General features: G+C 38.1%; 1 protein-coding gene across 8 annotated transcripts in view; it reads right to left on the reverse strand.

Moving 5' to 3' along the window:
- The window catches only part of tnrc6c1 (trinucleotide repeat containing adaptor 6C1), a 142,194-nt gene that overhangs the window by 56,045 nt on the left and 66,726 nt on the right, over positions 1–19,423 (reverse strand). For all 8 annotated transcript variants that reach the window (XM_069930290.1, XM_069930289.1, XM_069930286.1 and 5 more), the window contains 4 exons: positions 15,967–18,606; positions 2,575–2,781; positions 752–930; positions 552–632 (listed from right to left, as the gene is read on the reverse strand). In XM_069930290.1, the coding sequence (XP_069786391.1) occupies positions 552–632; positions 752–930; positions 2,575–2,781; positions 15,967–18,606 (3,107 nt within the window). The remainder of the gene's footprint in view (positions 1–551; positions 633–751; positions 931–2,574; positions 2,782–15,966; positions 18,607–19,423) is intronic.

A 19,423-nucleotide genomic window follows, 5' to 3' on the forward strand; every position in this document is an offset into this window, starting at 1 on the left:
ACAAACACACCTAATTCCAAAAAAACTTAAGTCAATTAAGGCAGTGTGAAAAGTTACTTTTTTCTACCTTTATTGAAATAATTTTCTCAATCAATGAAAACATGAGTAGGAAGTTTTTTTTAAAATGAAATTGGGGAGGTAATTCAAAGCAACAGGAAAAGGCTATTTACCAAGCACCTCTAATAATTTGTTGCAATTTTCCAAAAGAAATTCCTGTGGATATACTGTAAATCTTGATAACTCCACAAATTTTTTATGTAAAAAGTTGATACTGACTTCTACTCAATCATGACTAATTTTAACACTGTCCCCATGCCTTTTCACCCATTTAGTTACAATAATTGATATTTCTCTATTACACAAAGCTTTTCAAACTTTGAAATTCTCACCAAGTTAATAATTCAAAATCGAATGTATTTGATGACTACTGACAGTTAGCTAATCACCTATAAGTAAGGGATTCTACTCAAATTACAAACTCACTTCACAAGAGATTATTTGTGCATGTACTTGTGTAGCCCAATAGATTCTTTTTTAAAAAGAGTACTTACAGGAAAACCCATATCAGTCAATTGTTTTATCAGGCGGTTCATAAGCCAAGTCTCTTCTTGCTTATTGGATGCTTTTATACCCTTCAAAAGCAAAACAATTTTTAAGCAGCTTTTAAACATTACCAAAGGCAGTCAAACTACTGCCTCTTCTACCACAAAATATCCATTTTGACAAACCACCTAAATCTGAAAAAAAGTACCTTCTGATGCACTTTCTTGCTCCAGGCTGAAGAATTACAGGAAGAGTTGCTCTCCTGAGAAGCTACGTTATTCCACATTCCCATCTCTCCCTCATCTTCTTCCCAGTTAGAATGATGGCTACTATTGAGGGAAATGTCATCTCCACCACTGGCCCAACTTTCTTGCATAGTTTTAGAAGCTGCGCAATATAAAGAGGCAATTTTAAATAATGCTGAAGTTGGACATCGATAATCCTTGTAGAAAGTGGTGGTCAAGTTTGGCAACTGTTTATAAAGAAACATCCCTGCTGCACTCAGGGTGACAAAAGTTAAATTTAACATTATTTAATCAAGTTATTCTACATGCATTACAAGAACTTGCATATCCACTGGTCCTCAAGATGAACATAAAACATACAGCACATAAACAGGACCGGTGGTCCACATACTGCACCAAACACGATGCCCAAGTTAAAGTAAAGCTACGCTGCTTGCACATGATAGATAGTCCACGATTCCCTTCAGATCCATAGATCTATTGAAAAGCCTCTTAAACACTGCTTTGTATCCACTTGCATCACTATTCTTCACAGCCATCCCAGGCATCCTCCACTCATTGTGGACAAACTCTGGCCTTGCATATTTTCCTTCAATTTTCTTCCCCTCACTCACCTTAAACACAAGTTCGCCAAGATGTAACATTTTACCCTGGGGGGAAAAAAAACTCTCTATCCTATTAATGTCTCTATAATAATCAGGTCACCCTTTAGCCTCTAGAGAAAATAACCCATGTTTGTCTAACCTCTCCTTATAGCTCATACCCTCTAATCAAGGCAACATCCTGGTAAATCTCTTTTGTACCCTTCCAAAGCCTCCACATCTTTTGTGTAATATGGCAACTAGAATTGCACATAATAGTCCAAATGTAGCCAAACCAAAGTTTTATTCAACTGAAAAATGACTTATTTTTATATTCAATGCTCGACCCAATGAAGGCAAACACACCTTCTTTATCACCCCACCTACTTTCATAACCGTTATCAAGAATCTTTGAACCCAAACCCAAGATCCCTCCTCACATCAGTTTTTAAAGAGTCTTCTCAATCACTTTATATATTCCCCTTACACTTGACCTCCCAAAGTGCAACATCTCACAATTGTCTTGATGCAACTGTATCTGCCATTTGGCAACCCACATATGGAATTGCTATATTCTTTGGTAGAGCTGTGAATTGAGTTGAGAGCTATCAATCTAATGTCATTTGCAAACTTACTCACCTACATTTTTCATCTGTTACTTTTATAAATCAAAATCAACAGGGGACCCTACAGCAATCCCTGCAGAAACTACTAATAATAGGCCTCCAGCCAGAATAACACACTTTCACCACTACAAGTAAGCCAATACCAAATCCAAACTATCAATTCACCAAAGATCCCATACACCTGTACCTTCTGGATCAGCGTATCATAAGGGACTTATCAAATGCCTTATTGAAGTCCACGTAGACAAATATCCACTGCTCTATCCTCGTCAACCACCTTTGTCACTTCAATCATATTTGTAAGCGGTCACCTGCCCCACACAAAGCCATTTTGATTGTGCATTTCCAAATGTTCTAATATTTTCCCTACCACCGATGTCAGCATCAATGGCCTAGAATTTACTGAATAATTCCTCTTTCCCTTGTTGAACAGAGTTTCAACATTGCAAAGCCTCACCAAATTGCATTTAATTTGAATACAAGCCGTACTCTGGTGAAGTATTCAAAGTTAATCTGTGAGCATTTAAGCAACTGATTGGTCGAAGTTCTTGCAGAAAATCCTTGCTCTTATTTTATTACCTGGCTTGCACATTGCTGGGGCAGCAGTGGGAGCATTCCCCCTTCCAAAGTTCCCCGTTGATTCCACAGTATTATCTCCCCACCCAGAACTGCCATTCGGAGGCTTTCCCCATGCTGAAGTCCCGTTATCGACTGCAGTTGATGGAGAAGGTGGCTCGCCCCAAGAATTCTCAGTCTTTGTTGGAATGCCGAGTGTTTCTCCCCAACCTGCAAAAATATTAAACTAATGAAGACAAGCTAATGCATTGTTTGAAAGGTTTTTTTTAAATCTTCTTATCCCTGTAATCATAATTAGCTCATTACAGCTTTAATGTTAGCTACATCTCAAAAAGAAATCCCAATAAAATTGATTTTTTTGGAATATGAAAGTGGTGATTAGTCTTGTTAACACAAATGTAAAGAAGGTCCAACATCAGAAGAATTTTTGCTTCCATGTACCTGCATGGACTTTTCCTCTTTTTTTGTTTCCTTTCTATTTATTGTTCCTTGTGGCTCAAAACAATATACAGACCATCTTGATTTTAGTTTGTTACCCTGAAAAATTCTTGCCTAGTTAGAAGTCCATCATTTCACTCATTTTAAGCATAATCTGTCAATCATCCATTTTATATGTAATATATGTAAATGATATGGAACAATAATAGGATGAAAATTCCATTGCCAGAAAATTATTGAGATTCTTAGAAATCAAGAGATTTTAGCCACATGTAAACTTAACTATTAACTGATCTAGCTGATGTAATAAGAGATTTTAACTTCACATTCTGTCATTGACCCAGAACCCAACCAAATAGGGATCTGAAAATGTCTTTGCCAAATAATTACCTATGTACAGTAGAAGGTTGTCCATGAAACACATTAAAATGAATATTACAATTCTAAAACTGGAAGGCAATGGATTGAACATTTAAAAACTGAAGTGGATAAATCTCACCAAATTTTGGAAATTGCTTAATTTGCTGTTAACAGCCACTTTCAAGGCTGTGGTTCTGGACTTGGACACGAGTACTGAAAAATGTGGGATACAATAGATCAATTTGGAAAGCAAAACTTCAGAATCAGGATTTATTTTCATGAACGAGTCATGAAATTCGGTGTTTACAATCTTACAACATTACTAAAAAAAACAAAAAAATCATTGCACACGAAAAGGAAGGCAGTGTCTTTGGTTCTGATGGAAGAGGGGAAGAAGGATCCTTGTGCTCTTGAGTATTCGCCTTTAGGTTCCTGCTTTTCGCCAATGGTAGCAGAGTGAAGAGGGCTTGACTTGGGTGGTGGGGGACTTTGAGGATAGAGACTGCTTTTTTTAAAAAATATAAAGGCACCTCATGTAGATGTCCTTGATGGAGTGAAGTCTGGTGTCTGTGATGACGCAGGCAGAGTTAACAACCCCCTGGAGTTTACTCTTGCCCTAAGAGTTGTGCCTTCATACCAGGCAAGAATGCTCTCCACAGTACACCTGTAGAAGTTTATGAGAGTTTTCAATGACATATCGAATCTCCTCAGATACCCCACAAAGCATAGTTGCAGACAAGCCTTCTTTGTGATTGCATCAACAGTGAGGCTCCAGGACAGATCCTCAGAGATGTTGACACCCATGAATTTGAAGTTCTTGACCTCTCCACCACTGAGCCCTCGATGAGGACTGGGTCACGTTCCTCTAACTTCCTCCTGAAGTCCACAATCGTCTTCTTGGTTTTGCTGATGTCGAATGCAAGGTTGTTGTTGTCATTGCACCATTCAATGAGCTGATCGATCTCCCTCCTGTATGCTTCCTCATTGCAGTTTGTGATTCTGCCGACACCTGTGGCGTCATTGGCAAACTTGTAGACAGCATTGGAATTGTGCCTGGCCACACAGTCATGGGTGTATAATTAGTAGAGCAGTGGGCTAAACACGTATCCTTGGGTGCGCCTGTGTTGATAATCAGTTAGGAGGAGACATTGTTTCCAATTTGTAGTGACTGTTGCTTTCCAATGAGAAAGTCAAGGATTCAGTTGCAGAGTTAGGTATAGAGGCCTAGAGGGCTAGCACTGAGGGAATAATGAAGGCCAAGCTGTAGTTGATGAAGAGCAGCTGTATGTTTGAATTGCTGTTTTTTAAAATTTTTTAAATTTTTAATTTTTCACACTATGAACCATTTTAATCAAAATACACACAAAGATTTCCCTCTTGAATATACAGTGTCATTTTCTCCCCTTTATCCCCTCTCCTTTCCCTCCCTCCTTCCCACCCCCTCCAAACCCATTAAACGTTCAACAGATACAATACAATAAAACCATTAAACAATGTCATCACACAATGAAAATGAACAAAAAAAATGTGTCATCTACTTTTACACACTGGATCAGTTCATTTCGTCTTCATCTCATTCTATCATTTTAGGGGTTGGAGGTCCGAGGCAAGCCCTCTCTGTTGCGTTCCATGTACGGTTCCCAAATTTGTTCAAATAATGTGACTTTATTTTTTTAATTATATGTTATTTTTTCAAATGGAATAGATTTATTAATTACCATTGCTGTACTCTCAGGCTCTCTTCTGATTTCCAAGTTGACATTATACATTTTTTTGCTACAGCTAAGGCTATCATAATAAATCTTTTTTGCGTTTCATCCAGTTTGAGGCCTAATTCTTTACTTCTTGTATTACTTAGAAGAAAGATCTCTGGATTCTTTGGTATGTTGTTTTTTGTGATTTTATTTAATATCTGATTTAGATTTTCCCAAAACCTTTTCACTTTCTCACATGCCCAAATTGCATGTACCATTGTTCCTGTTTCCTTCTTACAGCGAAAACATCTGTCTGATACTGTTGGGTCCCATTTATTTAACTTTTGGGGCGTGAGATATAACCTGTGTAACCAATTATATTGCATCATGCGTAACCTCATATTTATATTTCTCATATTTCTGGAGCATAACTTTTCCCATATTTCATTTTTTATCTTTATGTTTAGATCTTGTTCCCACTTTTGTTTGGGTTTATAGCTTATTTCATCATTTTCTTTCTCTTGCAGCTTGATGTACATGTTCGTTATAAATCTTTTAATTATCATTGTATCTGTAATCACATATTCAAAGCTGCACCCTTCTGGCAATCTCAGTCTGCTTCACAATTTGTCCTTTAAGTAGGTTTTCAGTTGGTGGTATGAAAACATTGTACCATGAGTTATTCCATATTTGTACTTTATTTGTTCAAATGATAATAAATTATTTCCCAAAAAAACAATTTTCTATTCTTTTAATTCCTTTTCTCTCCCATCCTCTAAAGGAAATATTATCTATTGTGAAAGGGATTAGTTGATTTTGCGTCAATAATAATTTTAGTAGTTGGTAATTTGTTTTTTCCTTTCTACGTGAATCTTCTTCCAAATGTTGAGTAAATGGTGCAGTACTGGTGAACTTTAATATTGCACCAGTTTTTCATCCCACTTATAAAGTATATGTTCTGGTACCTTCTACCCTATTTTATCTAACTCTATCTTGGTCCAATCTGGTTCTTCCCTTGTTTGATAAAAATCTGATAGATATCTTAATTGTGCTGCTTTATAATAATTTTTAAAGTTTGGTAGCTGCAAATCACCTTGTTTGTACCATTCTGTTAATTTATCTTGCACTATCCTCGGTTTCCCCATTTTCCACAAGAATTTCCTTATTATTCTCAAGTTCATTGAAGAATTTCTCTGTTAAGGGAATTGGTAACGATTGAAATAGGTATTGTATCCTTGGGAAGATATTCATTTTAATGCAATTTACACTTCCTTTCAGTGTTAGTTGTAACTCTTTCCAATGTTCTAAGTTATCTTGTAATTTCTTCATTAATGGCTGATAATTTAATTTGTATAGATGGCCTAAATTTTTATCTAATCCCTAGGTATCAGATTGCTTGTGCTTGCCATTTAAATGGTGATTCTTTTCTAAACTCTGTGTAATCCGCATTATTCATTGGCATCGCTTCACTTTTATTTGCGTTGATCTTGTACCCCGATTTTCTCCATATTCCTTCAATTTCTTATGTAGTTCTTATATTGATATTTCTGGTTCTGTTAAGTATACCATGATGTCATCTGCAAATAAACTGATTTTGTATTCCTTTTCTTTTATTTTTATCCCTTTTATTTTATTTTCTGTTCTTATCAGTTCTGCCAGTGGTTCTATAGCTAATGCGAACAGTGAGGGAGATAGTGGACATCCCTGCCTAGTTGACCTGCTTAATTTAAATTGGTTCGATACATATCCATTTACTGTCACCTTTGCCAATGGTCCCTCATATAATGCTTTAATCCAATTAATATATTTCTCTGGTAGGTTGAACCTCTGTAGTACTTTGAATAAATAATTCCATTCTAACCTGTCAAAGGTTTTCTCTGCGTCTAAAGCAACAGCTACTGTTGGTATCTTATTTCCTTGTACTACATGGATTAATGAACTTACAGATATTGCCCGTTGTTCGTCTTTTCTTAATAAATCCAGTTTCATCTAGTTTTACTATTTTTGGTACACAGTCAGCCAATCTGTTTGCTAATAGTTTAGCTATTATCTTATAATCTGAGTTGAGTAGAGATATTGGTCTATACGATGGTGGTGTTAGTGGATCTTTCCCAGTCTTTGGTATTACTGTAATTATTGCTGTTTTACATGAATCTGGCAAGATTTGTGTTTCTTCTATCTGGTTCATTACTTCCAGGAGAAGAGGAATTAATAACTCTTTAAATGTTTCATAATATTCTATTGGGAGTCCGTCCTCTCCAAGCGTTTTATTGTTCGGTAGCTTTTTTTAATATATCCTATATTTCCACTATTTCAAATGGTTTTATCAATTTGTTTTGCTCCTCTTCTTGCAATTTTGGTAGTTCAATTTTAGCTAAAAACTCATCTATTTTGTCCTCTTTCCCTTCATTTTCAGTTCATTATAATTGTTCATAGAATTCCTTGAAGTTTTCATTGATCTCGGTTGGGTTATATGTAATTTGTTTGTCCTTTTTCCTTGATGCCAATACTGTTCTTTTAGCTTGTTCTGTTTTAAGCTGTCAGGCTAGTATTTTGTGCATTTTTCTCCTAGCTCATAATACTCCTGCTTTATCTTCATTATGTTCTTCTCTACCTTATACGTTTGTAATGTTTTGTATTTTATTTTTTTGTCCGCCAATTCTCTTCTTTTTGTTGTATAGTTTTTTTGCTGCTAGTTCTTTTTTCTGTATTTACTATTTCCCTTTCCAGCTGTTCTATTTCTCGATTGTAATCCTTTTTCATCTTAGTTACACAACTTATCTGCCCTCTAATGAAGGCTTTCATTGCATCCCATAATATAACTATATCTTTCACTGATTCCCTATTTATTTCAAAGTACATTTTAATTTGGCGCTCAATAAATTCTCTAAATTCCTGTCTTTTAAGTAGCATGGAGTTTAATCTCCATCTATATGTTTTTGGTGGGATGTCCTCCAGTTCTATTGCTAATAACAGGGGTGAATGATCCGATAACAATCTAGCTTTATATTCCGTTTTCCTAACTCTCCCTTGGATATGGGCTGACAACCGGAACAGGTCAATCCTTGAGTATGTTTTATGTCTACTCGAACAATATAAGTATTCCTTCTCTTTTGGGTGTTGTCTCCTCCATATATCCAAAAGTTGGATTTCCTGCATTGATTTAACTATAAATTTGGCCACTTTGTTCTTTTTTTCTAATCTTTTGTCCAGTTTTATCCATCTTTGAATCCAAAGGTTAATGTCCCCTCCTATCAATATATTCCCCTTCGTATGTACAATCTTCAAAAAAATATCTTGCATAAACTTGTGATCCTCTTCATTAGGTGCATATATATTGACCAAATTCCAGAATTCTGAATATATCTGACACTTCATTACATATCTCCCTGCTGGATCTATTATTTCCTCCTCTATTTTAATTGGTACATTTTTATTGATTGATATAGCTACACCTCTGGCTTTTGAATTATATGATGCTGCCATTACGTGCCCTACCCAGTCTCTCGTTAGTTTATTATGTTCCACTTCAGTTAGATGCGTTTACTGCATGAATGCTATATCTATTTTTTCTTTTTTCAGTAAATAGCCTCTTCCTTTTGATTTGGTTATGTATTCCATTAATATTTATAGCCATATAGTTCAACATGGCCATCTCATACTCTGTTTACATCTAATTTCCGCTTCCTCACCACCACCTTTCCCCCATTTTCATCTCTGTTTTCCTTTTTTGAACTCAATGTATGACAACACTTCTAAAACATAAAATACTTCAACCACTTCCACATCTAAAATTCCTTCAACCCCAAGTGTTTCCCCCCACCCCCTCTGAGTCACCCCTTGTCCCTTGCCGGGCAACCACAACTCCCCTTTCCATTCGGACTGAGAACCTGTTCGCAAGTGTTAACTGATTTCGCAGTGACTGTTATTCTCTCCCACCCAACCCCCCCCAGAAAAGACTTATCTTCACATTAAAACAAAGCTCCCTATCTTTTCTTCTTTTTCCCCCCTTCTTCCTTACTTCCCTTCTTTAGTTTTTACTTATACATTATTTTTACATCTTTATGTGTAGTTTGTCACCGTTCTTCGTTCTTGTTACATCTCTTCATCTCTCTTTCTGTCCTGCAGGCGTTTTGCATATTCTCGTGCTTTCTCCGGATCCGAGAACAGTCTGTTTTGCTCCCCTGGGATAACTCTTTTAAGCTGTTGGATATCTTAACATAAATTTATAGCCGTTTTTTCCATAGGATTGATTTTGCTGTGTTAAACTCCTTCCTCTTCTTTATGAGTTCAAAACTTATGTCTGGGTAGAATTTTTTTTGACCTTTGTACTCCAATGGTATTTTGTCTTCTCTAATTTTATTCATTGCCTCTTGTCGTGTATCTCAAAAATTTTACTAAAACGGATCTTGGTTTTTGTTGTGACTGTGGTTTTGGGGCTAGTGCCTTTCTATTTCCATTTCTTCCTGCATTTCTGTCGTTCCCAGGACCTTCGGGATCCATTCTTTTATAAATTATTTCACATCTTTGCCTTCTTCATCTTCCTTTAGGCCCACTATCTTTATATTGTTTCACCTACTATAGTTTTCCCACTATATCCATCTTCTGAGCTAACAACTCTTGTGTTTCTTTAAATTTTTTGTCACTTTCTTCCAATTTTCTTTTTAAGTCGTTCAGTTCCATTTCTACAGCCATTACTCGTTCTTCCACATTTTCTAATCCTTTCCCTACATCTGTTATGACTAGCTCTATTCTACTCACTTTTTCTTCTGTACTTTTCATTTTTCTTTTCATTTCACTAAATTCTAGTGTCAACCATTCTTTTAATGCTTTCATTTGCTCTTGAATTTTTTTAAAAATCTATGTCCTGTCCATTCATTTTACCTTCTATTCCTCTGTGCAGAGATAAGTGTTCTTTTTCTTCTTCTTCTTCTGTGCCTGCTCTTGGGTTTGTGTCTTCTACTTCTCTTCCTTGTATCTGTGTCTCTTCTGACTTTCTTGTTGAGCTGCTTGCCTCAGTTTGTTGGGTGTTATTTTTCATGGCTTCTTGATGTTGGTCCTCTTCTTCTGGGCTAGTTATCTGTTGGGCCTCCTGCTGCTGTTTTTCTTTCTCATCACTCCCTTTTCCATTGCTTTCCTCTTCTTCCAGCTGAGAGCCCTGCTGTCGGGCATCTCTCGGCTGGTCGTGCTGTGTAGGTTCACTCCACAGCTGGGCCCCCCTCCCATCGGAGTTCTCCTTTTCCTTGTTGTGTGCATTGTGCACCTCTGTTTGGCTCAGTGAGCCATTTTTGCAGTCCCGCGGTCACGACCCTGTGGGGTCTCCACTAACCTCAGGGAGTGGGTTCCTCTGTCCACGGCGGATCCCTGCTTCTTCATGCAGGTAAAGCCTTCTCCTTTCTCTTCTGGTGTCTTTCCTTCTTTTTTCACATTGCTTTTGGCTTTTCTTTCTTAGGTGCCATTTTTTTTCTTTTCTCCACACCTTTATCTTTTATTTGTTGTGTTTTATGTTTCTTGAGCTTTGAGTTTCCTTCACTTTTTTTCTTCTTTTCTGGAGAGGGCTGGTATTCTCCTACCGGCCACTACTTCATCACGTGACTCCTCTTGAATTGCTGTTTGAGGTGATCCAGAGCCAGCGATATTGCATCTGCTGTGGAGCGATTGTGAGGATAAACAAATTGCTGCGAGGCTAGATCTTTGCCTAGGTACATGTTAATTCTGGCCAGGATCAGCCTCTCAAAGTATTTTATCGCAGAAATTAGTGCTACTGGGCAAAAGTCATTGAGGCAGCTCACACTCCTCTTGGGTACCATGATGATGGATGCCCTTTTGCAAGTTTCCTTTACCACTGGAGTGTTCAAGATACTCCGATATACAGTCCACTCTTCCTGAAAATAATCTCAAACCCTGTGCTGTGTTAGACCTTCCTCAGACCCAATTAGGAATTGTATATAAACTTGAACAAAATAATTTTACAAATCCTGAATTATATTTTGCTGCATATTTAAATTTTAAATTGTTTATTTCAATTTTGATCATTTATAAAATATCCAAATACTAGGAATACCTAAAAGCACATTAAAATATTTGCAGGTTACATAATTGGCAGATCAGCTTTAACTTTATCAGTTATCTGGCCTATTCAAGACACTTGAAGAATTGTACTGAGCCAAAGACCCAGTCACTGTTCAGACCAGTAAGATGAACTTCAGGAAACAGAGGACCAATGACCACAGGTGAGTGTGGAGATTGATTCCAAGAAAAGGGACCACATGATCCAGTCCAATAGATTCTGCAGCTCGGCTTCATTTTCAATTTTAGTGGAAGGAAAAATTACAATATACTGAACACGTAAAACATTAAGATTAGAATCATACAGTTCAGAACAGTCCCTCTAGCCCATCTCATCCACGCCGACAAAGTTGGCATTCTGGGCTAGTCCCATTTACCTGCATTTGTCTCCGATCCTTTCAAGCATTTCCCATTCATCTATCTGTCCAAATGTCTTGTGAAAATTGTAAATGAACCTGCTTCTAAAGGTACCTCTGGCAGCTTGCTCCAAATATAGTCTACTTTCTGATTCAACAAGTACAAAAGATTTTAAGATCAAATCTCCTTTCAGCTTTTCAATTCAAATTTTAGATTTTAATTTCTTATAATATGCTAAAGCTATTTAAATCAAGCTGAACACAGAATACTTAACCTTAGCACATTGAAGTAGGTAGCCACAAGGGGGCAAAAAGATCAATCTCAAACTGCATCCATGTCGGCAACTTTACTTCAACTGATATTTTGCCTCCTAATTATCAAAAATACTCATTTGATTTGAATATTATAGTTTATATTCTATTCCAAAAAAGTTGATCCTTTCTGTAATTTTCTTGTTACCATTTTATATCAACCTGCTGTGTCTTTCAAAAGACAATTGCAAATTTCCATGCAATTTATTTCAAAGAACTTCTATTTGCCATTGTATAAATTGTAGTTCAAGGCAGATTTACACACACTAACATAATATGCAGCAGGAATACACATTCTTGGAAATTAGTCAGACACAGGTCACTATTTACTTTGCCTATATATTTGACTGTCAATTCAACCAAGGTCAAGGAACAGAATGCAATACGATATCACTGTATCTCTGTTATATAATGAGCATGCTGCCATTAAAAAAAAACCCCAAAAATTGAAAGGTGTTAATTGACCAAAAGACATAGGAGCAGAATTAGACCATTAGGTCAATCATGTCTACTCCGCTATTTGATTTTGAATAATAATGAGACCTAAGTTAGCCCTAAAGAAATTGGATTGCTTGAACCTTCTCAAGGACACCTGTGCAAATAATTTCATTGATATCCACAAATTCATGCAACATTTGCACAATACAGTCATCAAGATCCATTTTTTGGAAAATAAAACCATAGTACTTAAATCATAGCCACGTGTTAAACTAGAAAAGAACAGAATATTGTTCTCATCTGCAGCGAAGGTTTTAAAGGAGGCAGAAATAGCAATGAACATAGCTCATCTCGACAGTGAATGATTACAATTAAGTGACTTAATAAAGCAACAATCACCACACCATTATCCAGGTTGTTTTGACAGAGTTGTCACTATTTTGTTCTGCAGTAAATATGGCTAAATTTTGCTGTATGCTGGTAATTCTTGATGAATTGCAATTCCATTACATAATACACTCCCAATATTGCCCAATGATACAAAAATAACTTATTGTCAAGTAGCTTCCATGGGATCCATGGAACCTTGGCTGTATGGATAAAAAAAATGGCTTGCAGAGAGTAGTAGTGGAAGGAAAGTATTCTTTTTGAAGATCAGTGACTAGTAGAGTACCGCTAAGGATCTGTTCTGGAACTCCCTACTCTGTGATTTTTATAAATGTCCAGAATGAAGAGGCGGAAGGATGAGTCAGTAAGTTTGCAGATGATACGGAGGCTGGAGGAGTTGTTGATTGATTGAAGGTTGTTGAAAGTTACAAAAGGATATAGACAGGATGCAGAGTTGGGCTGAAAAGTGGCAGATGGGTGTCAATCTGGATAAGTGTGAAGTGATGCATTTTGGAAGGACAAATCAGAAGGCTGAGTACAGGGTTAATGTTCTGTTACTTAAGAGTGTGGATGAACAGAGGGACTTTTGGGTCCAAATCCACACATCTCTCAAGATTGCCACACAGGTTGATAGGATTGTTTAAAAGGCCCATGAGATGCTGGACTTCATTAATAGGGGGGTTGAATTCAAGAGTAGTGAGGTCATGTTGCAACTCTACAAAATCTCTGGTGAGACCACAATCAGTTCTGGTCACCTCATTATAGGAAGGATGTGGAAGCTATGGAGATGGTATAGAGGAGATTTACCAGAATCTTTCCTGGATTGGAAAATTAGTCTTATGAGCAGAGCTGGGATTTTTTTTTCTTTGGAGTGTAGAAGGATGAGAGAAGACTTAATAGCAGTCTACAAGATAATGAGAGGCTTAGATAGGGTGGACAGCCAGTGCCTGTTTCCTAGGGCAGGAATAGCAAATACCAGAGGACACGAGTATAAAGTTAAGGGAGGGAACTTGAGGGGAGACATCAGAGTAAGTTTTTTTTTAAAATATATAAACACAGAGTTGTAGGTGCCTGGAATGCCTTGCCAGGGATGGTGGTGGAGGCTGAAATATGGGTTACGGGAAGGAGAGGGTTTAATACTTTTTTTTTTAAAAAAGGAATATATGGGTTTGCACAACATTGAGGGCTGAAGGGCCTGTACTGTGCTGTAGTGTTCTGTTCTAGCCAGTTCCTTTATAACCAAACACAAATTGAAAGGTAAACAATTTTTAAAACTGTACATTTATAGGAAAGGAGAGATGATCTATTTCAGACACATGCTCATTGATGGTGCTCTTTTTGGAATTGGTAATAAATGTACAAATTTAATTGATGTTAAGTGCATGAAAATCCATGTGTTAAGTATTGAGCAGTAATTGAGCAACTGACATGCAAATAGTTATTATTAAACAAGATACTTGTAATCATAGACAGTAAGCATGAGAAATTAGTCATGAAAACCATTAATTATAGCAATTGAATGTTGTTATTCAAATTCTATTTTAACAACAAATTACATGGGATGCAAATTTTTGACTTTTCCCCTTAAGACCAATCCTCTCACTTCAAAAAAGTTAGGGGACAGCAATATTTTGGAATTGACAACCATTCTTTCGCATAGAATTTGTTAAATAACCTAATGAACAAGGTCTAAATTTTTATTTTTACAAATACTTGATTCCAAAAGTTTGTGGAATTAAATGCAATGAGGCAAAAATATTTTAAAAATTAATTAGCCAAGAGTACACAAAAATGTAAGGGTAGAAATATTTAGAATACTACTGCTATATGGAATGGCAGCACAATTTAATGGTATTGGGATTAACTATTTTCTATTTGATTTCCATTTACAAATTTGAATCTTGAATTACAAAGTACAAAGAGCACATTAAACAGCCACAGTTACACATTTGACAAATGAGCAGAGAAAATACATGAAAAATATAATTTTGCAAGAATTATTTCTGACAAAATTAAATTTTTCATACATGCCAACATGAATGTTTTGGTATCAACCCAGATGCTGCAGATATTTTTGATATATTTAGGGCTGAAATACTATTGAGCATTATTTTCTGATTTGTAATCTCATTTTGTATACCTATTGTCAGAATCTCTCAAATATTCCTGCTGTTTCAGAGATTCAAAAAAGGTAAAATAAGGGGCGGCATTTGACTCGTGATACTTAATGCCAACATCCAGCACAATAACAAAATAACGCAATAACAAAATACTTCAGGCGTTGAAATTAGAAACAAAATGCTACAAATACTCAGGAGGAGCATGTGAAGGAAGACAAATGCTATTAATGTTAAATCAGCAAATTATACTAATTGACAACAAAGTTGAGCTGCAAAGAGTTGGGAGGATGCAGCCTGTCCATTTTCCCTGGAAGCCACAGCAGTTGAGCAAAAAGTATTGAAAATAGAAAATAATGCATGCAAATTTTCACATTTTCTGCAGGACTAACAACATCCGTTTTGGCAGTTATATAGGGGCAGGTGAGACCACTTCTGAAACACCATGTACATCAGATTTTCCTCCTCAAGGGAGGAGGTTTTTCGAAGAGGAGTGCATGGAAGGACTTGCATGGGGGAAAGTGAGGGGGGGGGGGGCGGGGGGGAAAAGAGAAGGAAAATAAAGGGGGAAGAATTACAGTACCCAACAGGAGATGAAGCAATCTGAGACATTACAGGGAGGGAGAAGAGAAAAATGGTTGTCAGTCTCCAAAAAAAATCTTCACTTAAATATTGTGAATCTTTGGCATTCTCTACCACAAAGGATGATGCCGGAGCAGTCACGGTATATTCAAGGCAGAGCAAGATAGATTTTAAGATATTACAAGAATCAAGGACTATCAATTAGTGCAGGAAGTTGTCGAAGAGGAAGAAGATCAACCACAAACTTACTGAATGGCTTTTTCCTGTTTCAGTATCTGTTGTCAACACCTCCCTCCACCCCAACCTCCCCACCCCAATATTAATGACTTGTATGGCATTTCCAGCATTTTAACTCTTTATCTGGGTCCACATGACCTTTAATTCTGAAACAAACATTCAGAACAAGTCATTTGCCTTCTTCATTTTCAGACAAAAGTTTTGAAAAGAACTGTGATCAGTGTTTGAAAAGAAGTGTCAAAAATTACTTCAGTATTGCATGAGTAAGCTTATAGATCATCAAATAACAGTGCATTTCTTTCTTGTATTAGAAAAGAAAATTACAAATTTTCAGATACTATTTTCTTTTGCAGATATTCACTCAATTCCCACGTTTATAAACGCATCATTTTAAACTAGTCTTACCGGGAGCAAGTAGTGGAGAGCGGTTTTGTGTGGCAGATGATTGATGAGGCGGAGGTGGTTGCTGTTCGGTCACAGTATTGTTACTGCTTTGATTCACAGGATTATTTCTATCCCACATGTTTACTGCCTTTTTATAATTGGTTGGGTCTCCCCAAGCTGAGGTACCATCGTCTATCTCTATTTTGCGGCGAATTGATGGTGGAGAAGGCTCTTCCCAGCCTGTAGGTTCATTGTCCTTCTGTTTTGTTGACAAAGGTCCACCAACCCAACCTGAATTAGTCTGTTTAACAGAAGCAGCCCCTCCCCAGGTGCCAGCATTATTATCTTGAGGTTTATTTCCCCAGTTCTGTGATGCATTTGACTTTGAAGGCTCTCCCCAGCCTGTATTTGGGTTTGGCTTGTTGGTAGTACCATTACTCCATCCACTGGTCTGTGATCTGGTAGTCTCATTCCAATTAGGCATAGATCGGTTATTTTCACTATCCCAACTAGACCCATTTTTCTTTCCTTCAGCTAAAGGTCCTGTGGAAGAATCAGTCCAATCCCCTCCTCCACCACCACCACCACCACCCCCCCCTATCACTCCACCTCCTGATGTCCAGCCTTGATTAGTTTTCTGCCCTTCAGCCCAGTGCTGAGGCTTTGGCTTCTGAGAATCCGCCCAAATGGGTGGCTTCTCCTCCTGGCTCGAAACTCCACCCCAGGCATGACCACTTTTGGCTGTGGCAGCAGCATTAGAATTTGCAGAATCCCCCCATCCCCCTTGGCCATTAGATACTTTATCATTCCAACCTGTATTACTGGACATGAGTGTTGGTGGATGGTTTCCCCACCCAGATACTGTAGAGGTATTAGTACTGCTCATAGTGGACCCATCACTTCTTCCCCCTGAGCTTGAAGAGTGGGCAATAGCTGAACCCCAAGCCTCAGTTCCATTGTCATTTTTTCTCTCAGACCTAGGAGATTCTTGAATTTCCCAAGAAATGTTCTGCTTTACTGGCGTCTGGCCCCATCCAGTATTACACAAAACTCTAGGATCGTGATCAGACTTTAATACAACATTCTGGACCAGCCCTTGTTGTTCAATTATTCCTTTGTCGTTCTTTCGCCGGCTGCCACCATGTCTTCCTCCATTCCTTCCAGTGCTCCCTTCATGATGGCTACCACCACTTTCATTACTTCCTTCACTACCAGTGGTACCCAATTCAGAAGGTTTCACCCAAGAGTTAATTTGTTCATTATTCTGTTGCAAAACAGGAGTTTGGCTACTAACACAAAGGCCCTCCCATGCACATGATCCTTTTCCATTACTATCTGCTTCATTAGTAGAATGCTGGTTTGAGGGTTTGCCCCATTCTCCATTCACACCATTGCTGGTGTTCCTGTTGGATGATGTGTTACCCCAGGTTCCATTGTTACTGGGACCAGAGTGCAAGCCCCCAATGGTGCCAGCCCTCGTCCATGGCAGTACCCCAGGACTGGTAGGGGGACCAGAGTCCCAAGCATTGCTTCCACCATCCTTTTCTATAGCACTATTAGAATTGTTTGCTAATGTTTGCTTAGCACTTAAACTTAATGCAGAATTCACAGTGTCTCCATTCCCCTGACTAAATCCAGAGTTACCATTGGCGGCTGTAGGATTAGTGTGTGGCACTCCCCACACGGAGTTGCAAGAAGAATTGTTCATCCCTTCGCCATTACCTCCACTGAGCTGAGAAACTGCAGATTGCCCATTGGCACCAGGAAGGTTTTGAAGATGGGATGGGTTTATTGCACCCATGCTTACAGTCATTGCCCAGCCTCCTGGTACAGAAACATGAGGCCGTCCATTTGCTTGGATTGCATTGACTGGGTTTGGTGAGGAGTTTGTGGGGTTAGTGTTATTTGGTCCATCATTGTTAAGGTTCTGAGGTTGTATGCTGAAAGACACATTCTGTGAAGTGGATGTTTGTATTTCTGTGCTTTCCTGCTGCAGCAAATTTCCCCAGGTATTCAATGTACCTGTCGGACCATTATTGGAGTGGCCGAGATTCTGATCAATGGAATTACTGGGACTACAAACAGTCAAAGCATTTCCTCCTACAGTTCCTTGAATATCTTGCCCAACAACAGGCCAAGCTGCTGGGTTGGCATTAGGATTAAGATTCAGGTTAATGCCAGCAGTGGATGTAGAAGTGCCCCAACAGTTTGGATTTACACTCACAATGCTATCCATCTTTCCAGTTCCACTGGTAGCAGAGCAGTGGCCTATACCGGGTGCAGACCCCGAGGCAACAGCCCACACCCTGGACGAATTTCCATTTCCACCATTTGCTCCACCTCCAATGGCACTCTGGTTTGAACTGCTTTGGACAAGTGCCCCATTACCGCCATTATTGCAAGTTTTATTCTGTCCATTGAAGTTGCCTGGTGCACTCCCTGTAGCCATACTATTAGTGTCAGAGCCACAGTTTGAGGCAGAGTCAGTCTCTGTGCATTCTGAGGCAGTTTCAGTCTCGTTTCCAGAAATGGAAGGCCAAGCCTCTTTGTCACTTCCGTCTATTATCACTTTATCCCAGAGGCTGTTTGGTTCACTTCTAAAGGGGGATTGACCCCAGTGCGAATTTTCATAATGAGTTCCCAAACCAGTGTGGCTTAGATCTGGAAAAGAACAAAAGCAGAAGTAATCATTTACAGCAACTAAAATATGGCACTATGCAGTTCCATGTCATTTAAAAATTCTGCAAACTAATTCATTTCCATCAACTTGTTTTGATACAACTTTAAATAACATACTTAAAATTTATGATCCCTGAACAAAATAAAAATTAACTAGAGCTGCAATTAGAGATCATACTATTGGTGATCTGATGAAATATTACATAGCAATAGGCAAAAATCAATTTTTTTGGATACTCCACAGTGTGAAATCCTCAAAATTCAAACTAAGTTAAACTACTTCAGACTTTATAAGAGTCTAACAGGCATTGCCAGAGAATAATTTTAAAGAACAATTGCAGCTATTCTTTCTGCCCTTTTGGACACGGTTTTCTCCTTGTTAAATTCAGACATTCATTGAGTTCTGCAGGCACAACTCATTCTCAACAATTTTCGTTACAATGTTAGGGAGAGATAAAATTTAAGCCAATCAAACTGCCAAGATGAAACTCTACAACCTATTGAAAACCTACTGCTTCATTCTATCTCCTTTGGGGAAAGAAAAACTGCAGCGCTACGGGAGCTGCTGCAACAGATAGACAGCACTCTCCCGTGGGGTCCAACCACCTAGTCCGATTGCTCTTGGTTCTGTACAGGCTTTAAAATGGCCCATTAAGGAACCAGATGGTGGTTTATTTCAAAATCCTGTAACCGTATGGCCTGGGCCCAAGGGGTTGCAGATTCCGAGGAGGCAGGGGACTGGCACAGGGCACCAGAAAACGGGGAGACCACCCCATGTTTGCAAAGGATATGACCCCAT

Source organism: Narcine bancroftii, chromosome 3 (assembly GCF_036971445.1).
Source record: "Narcine bancroftii isolate sNarBan1 chromosome 3, sNarBan1.hap1, whole genome shotgun sequence".
In the NCBI taxonomy this organism is placed as follows: domain Eukaryota; kingdom Metazoa; phylum Chordata; class Chondrichthyes; order Torpediniformes; family Narcinidae; genus Narcine; species Narcine bancroftii.